The sequence below is a fragment of the Protomyctophum parallelum genome (assembly GCF_964188405.1).
Source record: "Protomyctophum parallelum genome assembly, chromosome: 22".
NCBI lineage: Eukaryota > Metazoa > Chordata > Actinopteri > Myctophiformes > Myctophidae > Protomyctophum > Protomyctophum parallelum.
Window position 1 is genome coordinate 16,958,652 of NC_139714.1, and position 17,631 is coordinate 16,976,282.

General features: G+C 44.2%; 1 protein-coding gene across 1 annotated transcript in view; it reads right to left on the bottom strand.

The window, feature by feature from the left end:
* Positions 1 to 17,462, bottom strand: part of sult4a1 (sulfotransferase family 4A, member 1) — a gene marked incomplete at both ends in the record, with an annotated part of 19,128 nt that extends 1,666 nt beyond the window's left edge. The window contains 6 exons of the mRNA XM_083757663.1: positions 2,522 to 2,660; positions 6,055 to 6,149; positions 7,088 to 7,214; positions 7,823 to 7,903; positions 8,914 to 9,044; positions 17,294 to 17,462. Coding sequence (XP_083613789.1) covers positions 2,522 to 2,660; positions 6,055 to 6,149; positions 7,088 to 7,214; positions 7,823 to 7,903; positions 8,914 to 9,044; positions 17,294 to 17,462 — 742 coding nt within the window. The remainder of the gene's footprint in view (positions 1 to 2,521; positions 2,661 to 6,054; positions 6,150 to 7,087; positions 7,215 to 7,822; positions 7,904 to 8,913; positions 9,045 to 17,293) is intronic.
* Positions 17,463 to 17,631: the final 169 nt, after the last annotated feature.

Below are 17,631 nucleotides of genomic sequence, written 5' to 3' on the forward strand. Positions count from 1 at the left end.
AATTGTGGGTGGGTGAGTGGGTTTTATGTGAAGATTAAAACAAAAAACTAAAGTGGATTGATAAAACAAGAGGTGGACTCCACAGACAAAATACAGATAAAATAAATACCACAGGCCTAATCCTAATATACTGATGTGTAAAAGGACACGTAGTAAAAATGTATAAATATTATAATTTATAAGTTACAACTCAAAGACTGACCCTGGCCTATACAGTATCTAGCCACATGGTGGTGCTGTTATCATTCTGAGAGTGTTAAACCTTTCTTTATCTGCCAGATCTACTGGATGTGATCAATTCATGTAATGTAATATATTAAATGTACATCATTCTTCTACACTATAGCCTACTCAAAATATACTATAGTTACTATTAGCTATATAGAGTGGCTGGATGGCAACGTTTTGCCAGTTCGAACCCGGGCTCCCCCAGAGTTAGTGTCGAAGTGTCCTTGAGCAAGACACTGAACCCCTAATTGCTCCTGATGTGCTGGTTGGTGCCTTGCATGGTTTCCACCGCCATCGGTGTATGAATGAATGTGTGTGAATGGGTGAATGTAATGCACACAACTATGTAAAGCGCCTTGGATAAAGGCGCTAGTATATAAATGCACCATTTCATAATCATATTTTATTCAATGATCTGTTTACCTCACAATTGCTCAGACAGAATTGTCTTGCATCCCAAGACGGTGGGACAGATTATTTTCCAACTCATTGAAGCGTTATAGACAGGTTCTAAATCTAGAGCACTGAACATGAGCAGCAATGTACAATATGCACTCCGCACAATCTATAAAAACGTATGGGTTTGTGTATTTGTGTATTGCGTCTATATGTAGACAAGAAATCACATTCAAGGTTAGAGTTTACTACTCAGGCACTGAGAGGCACATACTGTTCTTGGGAAACCAAACCAGCATCAAGAGTATCACATAATCACATAAAGAACTGTGCTAATGGAAAAAACCACCTCCTCGACTGTATTTTTAAATGCATTGGGTGAATTTAATTATACGTCTCAGGGCTCGATCTCGCTCCCTCCTTGGCATATACAATATTCAGTGTCAGTGAGCCTGCATATCCTGCATTGTGCTCGCTCTTATTTTTAGCCCAGACGATGTACTATCATGATGGGGGGGGGGGGGGGGGGGGGGGGGGGAGTGAGGTTTGAATGGGGCTGGGGGCATTTGCACCATATCAGCTTACTGTATACCAGTCAAGTTGTTCTCTGTACAGAGTTGTAAGCGCCATTTGAGTCTCCTAATTGTGGCCAATGACGTCCACTGAGGGGTGTGGTCAAGTTCAGGGTTGCCATAGTTACAGGAGGGTATTTAACCCTGTCCCTAATGAATTGCCAGGTGTTGCTGATGGGAGGCAAACTGTTTTCTGACTGTGCAGACAGGGACTGTTGCATGGGACCTTCCCATAGATCCGAAGTCCCGTTAGTCCGAACATGCACTGCTCCCGTGCTTGCGGTTAGGTTTAGGTTTGCTCCCGTGCTTGCGGTTAGGTTTAGGTTAGGGTTAGAGATAGGGATAGTAATTTCGGAACAATGAACCTTCTGACTAATGACACGGCACCGTTGCATTCACCACGTTTTGACTGTTTGTTACTTATGTTATTTGCATTCGAAGTATAGGACTTTGTAAGGTAAATAAATATAATTTAATATCCACTCAATGAACACTCTGGACCTCAGTTCTTTCAGCACACGTCTAAACTTCATCCCTCACCGTCAGCAGCCAGTAGCACCTAGTATAGGGATTTAGGCGCTACACAGAGTCTTATGGCCCATGTTCAGGATGTGTATAGGTCAATGTCCTATGATAACTATCATTCATAACCGCTGTTATCTCTGCAACCCCCTCATTTCCCACACCCAAAACCAACCCCCAACTCTTGGCTTATTGAGTTTTGTTGCCATTGACTTTTGTAATATATTCTTTTTCATTTTTTTGAAGATTATGATGTTTGTTTTTCTCTCCATCTCCATGACTCTGGGAGCTGGAGAACAGCAACAGGGTGCAATCAGCACCCACTAGCCAGTACTCTGAAGTCCTTCTGGTACTTTTTAATTAACGCACAGACGACAGCCAGTTCTGCGTCAAGCCTTCCTCAGCGTGTATACGCGTTGAGGAAGGCTTGACGCCAATTAAAGCCTGAGTATAGTCTTCTTGAGCTGTGTGTGCACCTGGCAAATTGTATTTAATTAGACTGAGTGTGCTCGTTTTGTTTGTACTGCTATCAACACCCTCACTTTTCTCTCTATAGGACCTCAATGGAAAAAAGTCCACAGCACTTTTTTTTGTGGAAATCCTTTTAGACCAAGTGTACGATTGACTCTACTCATGCTGTTTGCAGGTCTGTCTAATTAAGTATTCAATCAATCAAATCTCTGTTATCACTTTGTCTCTTGTCTCTGTGTTTCTGCCCCTAACTTTCTCACGTCGTCTCCTCTCTTCCGTCTTCCCCCACTCACCCCTACACTTCCCTACACCCCTACATTTCCCCCACTCACCCCTACAGATGCTCAGGGCCTCAGAGTTGCAGCATTGTTCGATAAGCTGGTTGCAGCTCTCCACCATGCCCTCCAGCTGTGCCTTGTCACAGGAGACACCCAGGAACCTGGCCAGCTGCTCCACCAACGTCCCTAGGTCCTGGAGAGGAGCGGGAAAGAGGAGAGGAGAGGAGTGGGAGAGATATAAGGTGAGAGGACAGGAAAGGAGGTGAGGCATGAGGAGGAGAGGAAAGGGAGACAGTGGTTTCAGGTATAAACTTAAATTATATTAAATATGGTTTTGGTTGTGCAACATTTATGATCATACTTGGATAAAAAGGTTGATTTCATTATGAATAAATAGCATTAAAGATGGCAATAAATATGTTAAAAGAATATATCACGAGGTAAAAATGAACCCTATGCAAAGGGAGTCACATGATCAGAGTGTCACGTCACTCACATGACGTCACCTGTCAGTAAGGGGTCAGAGGTTGAACTGAGTTCCTGGAGAGAAGTTGTATTTTTGGATATATCTGCACATGGTTCAAAGGCGCACACGCCGTACATATTCTTTATTGTGTGTGATGTGTTTGTTGTGAATTGGCGCATGAGGCACTTTTCACCAGGCAGGCAGTGAAGCCAATAGTGTCTGAAGCCAGTAGGAAATCCTGACTCAGCCCTTCTTGGAAAAGTGGTGGCAGGCGATGATTATATTTATAATTACATAATCCCTGCTGCCATAGCTTAACTTAATGAATCCATCTCTCAGTCTCATCTCTCTGTCTCTGTCTCTCTGTCTCTCTGTCTCTCCCTCTCTCTTTCTCTCTCTCTCTCTCTCCTCTCTCTCTCTCTCTCTCTCTCTCTCTCTCTCTCTCTCTCTCTCTCTCTCTCTCTCTCTCTCTCTCTCTCTCTCTCTCTCTCCCTCTCTCCCCTCTCCTCTCTCTCTCTCTCTCTCTCTCCTCTCTCTCTCTCTCTTTCTCTCTCTCTCTTCCAACATGGAAGAAGGGGTGAAAACGCCTCATGCGCTCTGGGTGAGCAACTCAATGCAAGTGGATGGAATTCGGGTGCCGACTCTATTATTTATAAGTAACTCTATGCGTGAAGTGTGTGTAGGGCGAGTGGCCTTTAGCCTACTCTGCTTTTCTTTCCTCTTTTTGACCTATAGGCTCAAAAGAGGAACACACTATTAGGTAACTGATACCCTTGACCCACTTATTGGTATGCATTATTTCCTATGAAGTCAGCAAGCGCCTCTAGACTGTAGAGCGATGCGATCAGTTTTCATAGCACTAATTTGACACAGCTGGGCACATGACCGTGCACTTGAACTTGACGGTGATTTACGTCATGGGCCCCGCTGGTGTTAAACTATTCCTGACCCTAAACTTATTTCTAACCTTTATTCTCAGTTAAACAAAATAAAGATAACCGCGACACCGAGCGGTCGGCGGAAAAGATGGAGGGGCGAGATGGTTTTTAGGGGCGACCCTAAAAAAAACCCTCCTGAGAAATCGAATGATTTCTAAGAAATGCATAAAGAGAGAATTAAGGACATGCATGTGCTTGTATAAGCACGATAAGGCAAAATCATGTAACACGTGTACAGTACATGTACTGTACTGTAAAGGGACCTTTGGATAAGTAAACAGACACATTGATTTGAGTTGTTCTTTTCAGCTAACTGCAGATTGCTGCACGTTTTCCATATAGGAACGCCCCTACAGAGCTATAGGACTGATAGCTCTGGCTGTCACGTAACTTCTCACGTAACCTCACAGCAAATGGAACTATTATGGACCCAGATTTTACTGTGTAAGATAAGATAGTATAGTATAGGGTTATGTAGACTTTGTTTGTGGAACTGGGAACAGGCCGTACTTTTTGAGGGACCCAGTTTATTAGTTGTAGTATGATATAAGTCAGGTGGGTCAAGGGGATTATCCAAGGAAAGTTTGCTGATCATCCATGTGTTCCAGATTTATTTTTTTACCAACTCTCTTGCCACTGAATGATTCATGCAAATCATTCAAATAAAATCTAGTCAGAGAAGATTAAGGACCATACCTCCTTATGTCATGAGATATTCATTGCTTCCCTCGTGTCCTGCCATGGTTCGCACCTCTGCCCTTGGATTTTAACTGTCCATATTTAGGTTTAGGACTGTTTCTGTGGTTCCCTGGTGTCGTGTATCTTATTTTGTAGTATGTTCTGTGCCTTCCTGTCTGCTCCTGTAGTTCTGTACCTGCCTTGTCTAACCTTGTGATTTGTCAATCAACTGACTGAGAGAAAAAGCTAATGTTACTGCTGCTGAATTATTAATATCTTCGCTAGAAACGGACTGTATCAAATATGAGTGACTGACCACTCATATTTTGGCCGAACAAAATATCAAACGATGAACTGTACAAACAAACAGGGAGCCGGAGCATTACCAAGGACATTACACACAGACGCCTGAGATGGCTATAGGACATGTACTGAGGATGGAGCAGGACTGAGATGGCTATAGGACATGTACTGAGGATGGAGCAGGACTGAGATGGCTATAGGACATGTACTGAGGATGGAGCAGGACTGAGATGGCTATAGGACATGTACTGAGGATGGAGCAGGACTGCATCACAAAGGTGGCTTTAAGATGGACACCACCAGGAAAAAGAAAACCTGGGAGGCCCAAGACCACCTGGCGCAGAACTGTGACGCAGTGAGCTGGAACAGATGAACCTGTCCTGGGGAGGAGAGTCGCAACATGCTGCCAGGGATGGGATGAAATGGAGAGCACTCATTGAAGCCTTATGTCCCATAGGGGACGAAGAGGAATCGGATCGGATCGGACCACTCATATTGCTTATATGAGACTATTTTAAATGAAACTTCTGCGACCCTGGACCAGGGCCGGGCGAGTGACGTCAGGACTTTGGTACAGATTTCACCGTCTGTCCGGTGTTCGCTGTAATGCTGACATAATGACGTGGCATTATTCCTATAAAACAAACGTTTTATAGGAATGTCTCAACAAACGTTAAGACATTGGTTAGTTAGGGTTAGGGCCTCTTTGTTTGCCCTAACATGGAAGATCCTCCGTTTCATTATTAAACACTTTTAAGTTAACCCACCCAACTTGTTCTGCCTCCTGTCGCCTGCTTTTGGGTCCTTCTCTCGTACTCATTCGTGACAGTCCTATATTAAACTTGCCCAATGGGTGGTGCGGCCCTTGGGTGCCCCATTGAATGCACATGATGGAGACACATGCACATAGTATGTGGAGATCAACATGCACTGATGTCAGACACAACATAAATCGTATCGATTATCGAATGCACTGTAGCGAGAACTTCAACAACCAATCTTTTCTTCAGGGACAATTCTCCTATACATTCAGTACTGTAGCCTAAATTTAAAGTCTTTGCAAGTAGATTATTGCATAATATATCCATATGTTGTTACTTGTTATACTGTTGATTACCACTGCACAAGCTCACATGGCGTTATGGGAAAGGATGGGAGGCAATGGGAACGGAGGCTATAGATGTAGCATTGACATCAGTTACCTTGTACATGTCCTCGTATTTTAAGAAGAGGACGTTGGAGTCCATACGATGCTCCCAGAACTCCTGAACATGTTCAAACCAGGAGCCATACCCCACTGAGAGAGAGAGAGAGAGAGAGAGAGAGAGGTCATTACATCCTTGCAGTGGTGGAAAAAGTAATCAAACTTTTTGAGGCCCTCAAAAGCTGAACATCGCCCTTCAAAGCTGAACATAGGAGGGGCTGTCGCGTACAATGCATTGCGATGTGACGCATTGTGAGCGTGTAAAATTCTATTTTCAAATGGCCGAAATGTGTATATATATAGGGCTGAAGTGGTTAATGTAGGTTTTATAATAATAATCAAAATCTACAAAGTAACTATTAACACATGTTTTCAAATAATTGTAGTGGAATAAAGACATTTTCCAATATTTGGACATACTCCAGTAAAGTAAAAAAAAAAAGAAACTCAACCTTTTACTTTCAAGTACAGTACTTGAGTAAATGTACTTAGTTACTTTACACCACTGCATCCTCGTTCTCCATGTCGCACCAATAGGACACATGTACCCGTTTCGACTGTTATCAATAGACAAGACCGCAGTGATCACTGAGGATCAGTACGAGTGTTTTCGACGAGTATGGGCACGCTCTGCCGACTGAAAAAAACAGGATTAAGGTTGGTGAACATGCGTTAATATTAGGACCGCGCTGCGACATGCTTGTGGTGATGTTTAGGGGAGGGTATGAGGAGGTTATGTTTAGGGGAGGGTATGAGGAGGTTATGTTTAGGGGAGGGTATGAGGAGGCTTGTAGTTTTCAGTAGGCTCAGTAGACCTGACTAGACCGATAAGATCGGTTAACGTGTCATCAACGCCAATCGCAGCCAGTAGGCTCCAGGCGAGCCGATCGTCTGGATAAGATCGGCGTAATAAGTATAACCTACTGGGAATTATCGTTTGATTTTCGGTCGAAGCGGCTGTAGGACACGTGCCTGCCCAATAGGACGCCTGCCTGACCAATAGGACACGTGCCTGCCCTCTCACGACTTACGCTTGTCGTTCATGAAGCGCCGGCTGAACTCCTGGAAGGTTCCGCGGTAGCTCATGGTCCTGAGAGAGCGGTGGAACTGGTAGTAGGACACCACCAGGTCCTTGGGGTTCCGCGCCATGTAGATCACCTGGTCACCCGACACACAACATGGTTACATACATGTAGATCACCTGGAGGGTGACCACACCCGACACACAACATGGTTAAATACTCAATTACGACAGCGATGCAGTCACGAGTCTCACGGTACAACCTTGCTTGCACCTCCAATCATTGTGAGTTTCATGCGTTTTCTTTTCAAAATCTTATTTTCATTTGTATGGGTGTCAGGTCACAGATTCATAGAAAATAAATATATATCAGATTTTAGTATCAGTGACTGAGGTAAACAAACCTCGTGTCGTGGGCAGACATAATGAAAAGACTAATGTTATTGTGCAAAACATGCCCCTTCAAGACAAAAGAAAAACCGAGCTCGTAGCGCACCACTCGGTGGCACGCTACGAGCTCGGTTTTCCGTGGTCATCGAGCTTGTAGGTCTGCTATTTTTGAAAAATCGAAGAACGACTGACATAGAAACATAGCTTTTCAGAAAACTGTCGGCAATTTTAGAATCTGATCTCAGGTCAAAATGGGTTAAGGGGTGGCGCAAGATATAGCCCATAAATCTGAACAAAGCTGTACAGCTAATGTCCCCCATACCCACTACCCACTACCCACTAGCCATGAGCTGACCTTTGCTTCTCCGTTGTGCATCGCTGAGGGAAGAAAGCGGTAGGGCAGATGGCTTTTGATCAGACGAGGGGACGTCAACTCCTGCAGAGATACAAGATTATCACCACAGAGAAGATGAAATCTCTCCAGCTGATCTATATACCAGTAAGATACAAGATTATCACCACAGAGAAGATGAAATCTCTCCAGCTGATATAACTATATATACCAGTAAGATACAAGATTATCACCACAGAGAAGCTGAAATCTCTCCAGCTGATATAACTATATATACCAGTAAGACGCCTGGGGGGGGGGGGCGAGAAGCGACCTCACCCTACAGGGTCCTGTATACTGTACAAGTGCACTGGCCATATATGGAGCTTGTCTTGAGTGTACAGTACAGGGTTTGATGAGGTCAGATCAACAAATGGAATGTCAGAACAGGTCAGCTCCATATATGGAGATCTAAGGGTGGCAGTGTCTTCAGTGTACAGGGTTTGATGAGGGCCCAGGTAGGGCCCGTGCCTTAATTTTCGGACCTGTTGAGAACTCTAGTTTTCGCGGGCTGCCGGGCACGGCTGCACAATTAACTTTGGGGCAGGCCCGTCTAGAGTTTAAATTAAATGGACAGGTATCAGTCATCGAAGAGGAGGGATGGATCAACGTATGGAATGGAATATATGTCATACAGTATATCTCCATATACTAATATTGATGACATCGGGGATCTCTAATTCTCCAGATAATATATATGGGCTTAATTGCTGCGATAGCAGGTCGCATTTACTATGATATGATCCCTGATTTACTATCATCTCTGATGAGACCTGGGCACAATATATGGGGGCTTTCCCCATGTATGGGGAACTTACTATCATCCCTGATGATGTCATACAGTAGTGATGTCACGAGACCTGGGCATATGACGTGACGTGACACATTTATAAGTGTGACATGACGTGACAGAAACGCATGGTTTCATAGTTTGTACCTTCGTATTGCTCAGCAACACCATGCATGCTGATGATGTCACATAGTTATCTGTGCTGTTATGCTGTGTTTCTGAATAGAATACATTACACATACAGTATAGAGCAGCATTACTGTACCTGTATGATGTCTAGGCCGGGCTGGGGATACTCCAGGACAGGCAGCTGTTCGTCAATGTTCATAAGGCCGATCTCGTCAGGGTCTGCTCCCTGGCTCACAAGATACACCACCTCCTGTAATAGACTGGTACCTATAAGGAGAGACAGAACACAAGATACATCACCTCCTGTAATAGACTGGTACCTATGAGGAGAGACAGAACACAAGATACACCACCTCCTGTAATAGACTGGTACCTATGAGGAGAGACAGAACACAAGATACATCACCTCCTGTAATAGACTGGTACCTATGAGGAGAGACAGAACACAAGATACATCACCTCCTGTAATAGACTGGTACCTATGAGGAGAGACAGAACCACAAGATACACCACCTCCTGTAATAGACTGGTACCTATAAGGAGAGACAGAACCACAAGATACACCACCTCCTGTAATAGACTGGTACCTATAAGGAGAGACAGAACACAAGATACACCACCTCCTGTAATAGACTGGTACCTATAAGGAGAGACAGAACACAAGATACACCTCCTCCTGTAATAGACTGGTACCTATAAGGAGAGACAGAACCACAAGATACACCTCCTCCTGTAATAGACTGGTACCTATAAGGAGAGACAGAACCACAAGATACATCACCTCCTGTAATAGACTGGTACCTATGAGGAGAGACAGAACACAAGATACACCACCTCCTGTAATAGACTGGTACCTATGAGGAGAGACAGAACACAAGATACACCACCTCCTGTAATAGACTGGTACCTATAAGGAGAGACAGAACCACAAGATACACCACCTCCTGTAATAGACTGGTACCTATGAGGAGAGACAGAACGGATGAATGAAAAGTAATGCTGCATAATATACTCAGGACATGGGGCAGCGGTGGCCGAACGGGTTGCGGAGCGGTCTTGATATCGGAAGGTCGCTATAGTTCGTATCCCCGGACCGGCACGTTAAAAATTACCACAGCTGAAGTTCCCTTGGACAAGGCATTGAACCTCTACCATGAAATGTTCTATGAGCAGGGCCTGGCTGTAAACAAGTTCTTGAGCTTAGTCCAGTTACCCTGCAGGGTAAACATGGTAACTTTACTTTACTTTACTTTGTATAATTAATCATACTGTTATGCTATGTTATGTTATGTTTATGTTATGTCATGCTAATGCTCTCTGTGGTGTCCTTATTATGGTGTCCTGCAAGCCAGCATATTATGTGAAACAGTGAAGTCCTGCGTCAGAGGATATGGTACAGCGTGTGTTACTAGAAAGCCAATCTGAGAACCAAGACTACTAGAAAGCTAAAAGGGATACAGTTAGCCGTGTGTGTGTGTGTGTGTGTGTGTGTGTGTGTGTGTGTGTGTGTGTGTGTGTGTGTGTGTGTGTGTGTGTGTGTGTGTGTGTGTGTGTGTGTGTGTGTGTGTGTGTGTGTGTGTGTGTGTGTGTGTGTGTGTGTGTGTGTGTGTGTGTGTGTGTGTGTGTGTGTGTGTGCGTGTGTGCGCGTGCGTGGCAGTCGATCTATTTGGAGGAGAAGGTGCTTTTTGTACCCATGATGTTTCCCTGGTGTTGGTAATATGACAGACTGTGACCAATGTTGACTGAATAAGTTCATGTGTTGCTTATATTCTTGTATTCTGTTTGGGCTTGTTTGGATTCAGGCACCATGTTGTTTCGAGTATCTGGGACATATATACATATAAATGTGGACTCATTTAAATGTGTGTGTGTGCTTGCGGTGTGCATGCGCACATGTGCATGTGCGCATGTGCGTGTGTGGATGGGGGTCCTATTGGGTCATCAGTAAATGGTATTCATTTCATTATCACTTAAAGGTAATCCCCAAAACATGTGCAAAGCTTGTACCTTGTGCAAGATGTATTTATACCAATGCATTGGTACAATGCATACAGTTGTGCATGCATGCATGTATAATACATGGTGTGTTTTGTCAACGGACTGCGATGGTGCGCGCATGTGCACAGCAGCACGACATACAGCGAGAGATGATTGAGTGCATAGCTCATGGCAACACTCTCATCAGTCATCATAACCGGGCTGTCATCATAGTATTGGGGACATGCACCTCCATGCCACCCCGCTCCGGCTGTCTCTTGATCTCTGTTCCCCCAGACAGACCTGTTCAAATCGAGTTAACCCATTCTGACCTGAGATCAGATTAAAAAAAATTCTTCTTCATCCTGACCGCTTTCATTCTGACCTGAGATCAGATTCCAAAAATGTCTTCTACATCCTGACAGTTTTCATTCTGACCTGAGATCAGATTCTAAAAAATGTCTTCTACATCCTGACAGTTTTCTGAAAAAGCTATGTTTCTATGTCAGTCGTCCTTCGATTTTTCAAAAATAGCAGACCTACAAGCTCGTAGCGCGCCACTCGGTGGCGTGCTATGAGCTTGTAGATCTGCTATTTTTCAATAGCTAAAGCATAACATAATGCTAACTCCAAAAGGGGTTCCCGCCCAAAATGGATTAATTCCATCTCTCATAAATCTTAATAAGGGATCCTTACTCATGAATGCATGAATCCTTAATGAGTCTTACTTAACACGTGTGGCTATTTTAAGCAAGACGCATCATTCGCCAGCTATCCGTGAATGATCTCAATTGGCCATGGTTGCCGTCCCTGAACCAATGGGATTGCAGCGATACAGTGACAGTCCGCTCCATGTGGACTCACTGCCATGTGTTCTCTCTTACTCTGGGTCACTTGGCAACAGAGTGACACTCGCACCAAGATGACAAATTATGGAACATTTGTTAATGTGAGACTTTCCTGGTTAAATAAAGGCAAAAAGAAATGTATAGATGATAGATCACATTATACTGTATCAAAGGTAACGGGCACTATAACAACTAGAACTGCACTCTGTCGAGTGCATACTTGCTTGTTGCACACTAGTAGGCCATAAATGGCCAACTATTGCGCAAGCAGAGCGCGCAAGTCCTTTCGACCGCTGTAAACTGTCAAATCTCAGTATCTCTGTGAAGGAACGTTTGAAATGATTAATGTTTAGATGTAACTATTTGCTACCTACTTTATACATATAAACATCTAGTATTATTAAGTATGATTCAAGTTTCTATCTATATAAGAAATACTGTTTTATCGTTGTAGATATATTCTGGATCCCTTTTTAGTTTTTCTAGTCATACACATACACACCACGTACTCTGGTCCCAGCAGATCAGGCACAATTAGCTATTTTATTTTTTACTGATTATGTATATAGTATACGTATGACTAGCTCTAAATGATGACGTAAGAAATATATATAGTATATATATAGTATATAGGCATATACTATATACGTATACATATATACTCTATACTCTATACTCTATAAAGTGTGTAGTTGTAAGTTGATTAGCGGTATACTGTGGTTACTTTGCGCCAAAAACCGTGACAGCTGTTCCGCCATTTGAGGCTTACGCAGAAAAACATCAAATCTGTGCCTGTGTTGCTGGACCAAATGACCACAAATGACCATATTTCTTACGTCATTATTAAGAGCTAGTCATACACATACACACCACGTACTCTGGTCCCAGCAGATCAGGCACAATTTGCTATTTTATTTTTTACTGATTATGTATATAGTATATGTATGACTAGCTCTAAATGATGACGTAAGAAATATATATAGTATATAGGCATATACTATATATGTATACATATATACTCTATACTCTATACTGTATAAAGTGTGTAGTTGTAAGTTGATTAGCGGTATACTGTGGTTACTTTGCGCCAAAAACCGTGACAGCTGTTCCGCCATTTGAGGCTTACGCAGAAAAACATCAAATCTGTGCCTGTGTTGCTGGACCAATGATGACGAAATTACCATATTTCTTACGTCATCATTTAGAGCTAGTCATACACATACACACCACGTACTCTGGTCCCAGCAGATAAGGCACAATTTGCTATTTTATTTTTTACTGATTATGTATATAGTATACGTATGACTAGCTCTAAATGATGACGTAAGAAATATGGTCATTTCGTCATCATTGGTCCAGCAACACAGGCACAGATTTGATGTTTTTCTGCGTAAGCCTCGAATGGCGGAACAGCTGTCACGACGAAGGAGACCGGGCGAAAATATTACTTGCGCGCTCTGCTTGCGCAAGTAATAAGACCAAGACAGATACACAGATGGAAGTCATGGAAAATAGAAGACATTTGAAAACGGCTCATCCATGGTCAGACATCAGACATTTTGTCAGTTTTCTCTATAAACTATAAATGAACCAAACATTACCATGTTAGACTACTGCAAAAATAAATCTGCCCTGCAACAAATGACCACTATTCTGTCCTTGGTCTTTGTGATTGCAATATTAAAGGTATATTCAGTGAATTCACTTATTTCAAATATCACTTATTTTTTTCTTTTGTTGTGATAATCCTCTCTACTATAGAGTGTGCTGACCATATAAGGAGTTCCTCCCTGTCCCCAGTTAACCCCTGGGGTAAAACTAACGTCTTTGGCTAGGTGGCCCAGCCTTCATCCAATCAGCATAGAGAGGGGCCTTCCGCCAATCATGATCGAGCGGGGGCAGGCCTTGGTGTGCGTGCTGCTATTGGCCAGTCGCGTGTCCCCTCCCCCCCCCCCCCCCCCCCCCCCCCCCCCCCACTGTAGTGGGTGCATGTGCACATCGTGTCCCGGGGCAGACCAGGTTTTTTTCCAAATCACCCAAATCACTGAGTGCTCCTTTAATATTGCGATAATACCACAATCACCACTAAGGAAAGATGTCCATTAACATTTAGCACAAGACCTCTCTAGATGCAGAGAAATGTGAACATGCCAGCAAAACATCAGGTTACTGCTTACAGCACCAAATCTTAAACTGCACTATGGTTTATAGTACTACACACAAGGGAAGATTAGCTGCCTGGCTCTACGCTTTACTCCCAGTATCATATAACTGCTAAGCCCACTAATATGGTGCTAGTGTTAGCACAATGAGATTCATAGTAAACATCTGCCTGTGTTGGAAAGTGTATTAATACTCATTACTCAGAGATTAAAATAGGGTGCATTTTGCATCCCAAAATGCAGTTTATAGTTTATAGGGACGCAATAAAACAACAACCTCTGCATCCACGGGATGCACTACTGTACTACTGTACTGTTTTTTATTCTAGTTTATTTTGCTATAGCTTTAGTTATAGTAATCATTTCTTCTTCTGCTTTCTACATGAATATAACCACATTACAACCATATAAAATTAAATGGGAGTTAGATGCTGGAATTTGTAAAAAATGCCAAAAAGGGACTCATAAAATGTCCCTGGGACTCATTTCTAAAAGACCATCTCTGGGACTCATTTCTAAAAGACCATCCCTGCATCCTGGGACTCATACAATGTCCCTGGGACTCATTTCTAAAAGACCATCCCTGCATCCTGGGACTCATACAATGTCCCTGGGACTCATCTAAAAGACCATCCCTGCATCCTGGGACTCATTTCTAAAAGACCATCCCTGCATCCTGGGACTCATTTCTAAAAGACCATCCCTGCATCCTGGGACTCATTTCTAAAAGACCATCCCTGCATTCTGGGACTCATACAATGTCCCTGGGACTCATCTAAAAGACCATCCCTGCATCCTGGGACTCATTTCTAAAAGACCATCCCTGCATCCCAGGATTCATTACATTGAAAACCTATTTACATCACTGGCTACTATCATACTACTTATTTACTTACTTATTATTGATTTATTTACTTACTTATTTACTATTTTTTATACTATACTCAGTGTTTCCTGCAGGAAAAGGCCATGGCATGGTGCTGAGCGTGGCCGCGCGGTGAAAATTTTGATTAATTAATTAATTAATTTGATTAATAAATTAAGATTCATTTGTATTATTGCTCTTGTATTGCTATTGGAGACACTGGGGGGACACTGGGGAGGCACTGCAGGGGCACTGGGGAGACACTGGGGGGGCACTGGGGGGACACTGGGGAGGCACTGCGGGGGCACTGGGGAGACACTGGGGAGGCACTGGGGGGACACTGGGGAGGCACTGGGGAGACACTGGGGAGGCACTGGGGGGACACTGGGGAGACACTGGGGAGGCACTGGGGAGGCACTGCAGGGGCACTGGGGAGACACTGGGGGGGCACTGGGGGGACACTGGGGAGGCACTGGGGAGACATGGGGAGGCACTGGGGAGGCACTGGGGGGACACTGGGCAGGCACTGGGGAGGCATTGAGAAGACACTGGGGAGAAACTGGGGAGACACTGGGGAGGCACTGGGGAGGCATTGGGAAGACACTGGGGAGGCACTGGGGAGACATGGGGAGGCACTGGGGGGACACTGGGGGGACACTGGGCAGGCACTGGGGAGGCATTGGGAAGACACTGGCGAGACACTGGGGAGGCACTGGGGAGACTGGGGAGGCACTGGGCAGACACTGGGGAGGCACTGGGGAGAAACTGCAGCCACTGGGGAGACATTGGGGAGGCAGTGGGGAGGCACTCAGGGGGACACTGGGGAGCCACTGGGCAGACACTGGGGTGGCACTGGGGGAGGCACTGCATGGGGAGGTACTGGGGAGGTACTGGACATTTCATATCACACACACTATGATTCACTATCCCCCTCAATGGCGCAATTTATTTCAAGCATGGCGCAGCGCCATGCCAACAACATTGTGCAGGAAACCCTGCAATACTTACTTAGTTTATATTACTCTTTAATGTAGATTTAGGCATTTAAAAGGCCGACTACTATGCCTACTATGGCGGCTATGAGAATGCAGCATTAGCTCCCGTAGGTTTATAATGCAATTTTAATATGCTCCATAATTTCCTGACTTCTACATTGCTTTCTCTATAGTATTACCAGACAGGGTCTCTGATTGGTTGGTTCTTGTGTTGTGGTGCGGTGGTCCCTCAAGTCAACACCAAACTGGGAATAACTGCAGTATATATATAGCCAGGCCTAATTTGTAAAGGTAGACCAGTAGGCTATAATAGTCTGTCATCTTACATTGATTATCAAAGCAGTAATCACTATGGAGGGGGAAGGAACTGGTCGGAATAACGTGTTCCTTCCACGCGCTATGTCCAACCAGGGAAACTCCCCCCTGCCAGGTGTAAAGGAGCGACTTGGACACTCAGGCATGAAGGAAGCATGAGTTCAAGTCCGTTGCTCTACCCTTGTCCCCCATATATGGGGACTATAGGTTGGTGGAGGGTGTGTAGAGCCCAGGATCACATTAGATAATTGACACAGGGGTGAAAAATGGGAATCGTGGGATAAAAAAATTATATTATAAAAAAAAAGCAGTAATCAGTCTATGTCACATGTCACTGCATGTGACATGTCCTTAATTAATTCAAGTGGATGCATCTTTTATTTTATTCCCCCCCCAGCATCCTTTAAATACACCTCGGATTGTTAGCATAAGCTGAATAAAAGATACATAGCCTACAGACATACATGTTAATTTAGTTCCTCGCCTATTCGTCACACATATGACCAGACCCAGACGACCCCATGGCAAGTATAATCACTCACTAGCCTAGCCTACACCTACAGTACGTGCGCGTGTCGTGCACAGCAAACGTCAGCCTGTTCGCAGCAGTGCTGTTGCTCATAGACTGTAAAACTGCTGCTGCGCAAATGATAATGTTTAATGTAAACACAGCAGTATGTATGGCTCCAGTATGCTACATGCTTCTGTAGTGTTTAATGTAAACACAGCAGTATTATGGCTCCAGTAGGCTACATGAGTGTGCGTGCGTGCGTGCGCGCGACGTTCCGTGCGTAACGGGAGAGAGAAAAAAATCACCAAATTGGTAAACACAAACTTGATTAATCTCTCTTTATGGAGAACGGCGCTTTCGTTTGGCAAAAGGAACATGGTGTAGCCATGCACTGAGTCCAGGAAGGAAGTATGCAGGATAATTAATGCCAAGCATATCGATTAGAATCTAGTCCTGTTGTCGACATGATTAGTAGCTGTTTTTTACGACGAAACTCGGGCCACATTCTTTCTTACCTGAGGCAGGCCTGCACCCAGGCTGCAACGCTGTAGGCTATCGACTTAGGTAGCAATAAGCCATGAGCTAACACGAAAGTCGTTGTGTTGCATTATTGCATATATTGTGCATGGTGAAAATTAGCCCATTATACCGAGGATACACTAAGCTGTCTGTCTGTACTGTATATGTGCGCTCTGCCTCTGCTATGCTGTTCTTAATCTTTTCTGTCATCCTCCATCTGACTATATCTATAGCTTGCATCGATAACGCCGCCCGCTGCACACTTTAATTAAATGCGTTGAGTGTTCATTATAGCCGGCCCTGTTATTATGATTATTAGCCTACCTGATTTGGGATACGTGACGATCCATATGTCACTACTTCTGAGGGAGAAGTTGGCTATTTCCTCCATCTTTCCCCTGCAGAAGGGTGGGAGCCGCACTCCATGGAACTCGAAGTATTTGCTCTCAAACTCAATCGGCGTGCTCGGCGTGTCCGCCTCGCTCTCGGCCATCCTCAAGACGAACACCGGATTATACCCCAAAGATGTTTGAAATCAAACGGGGAGCTATATTGAGCATGAAGATATAAAGATGCGCCGATGCCTTTCTTTTTTGTTGTTGCTTGGGATGTTAATTGCCTGGCTTTTTGACGCTATATCTGGCTCGGGAACGATTTGACCT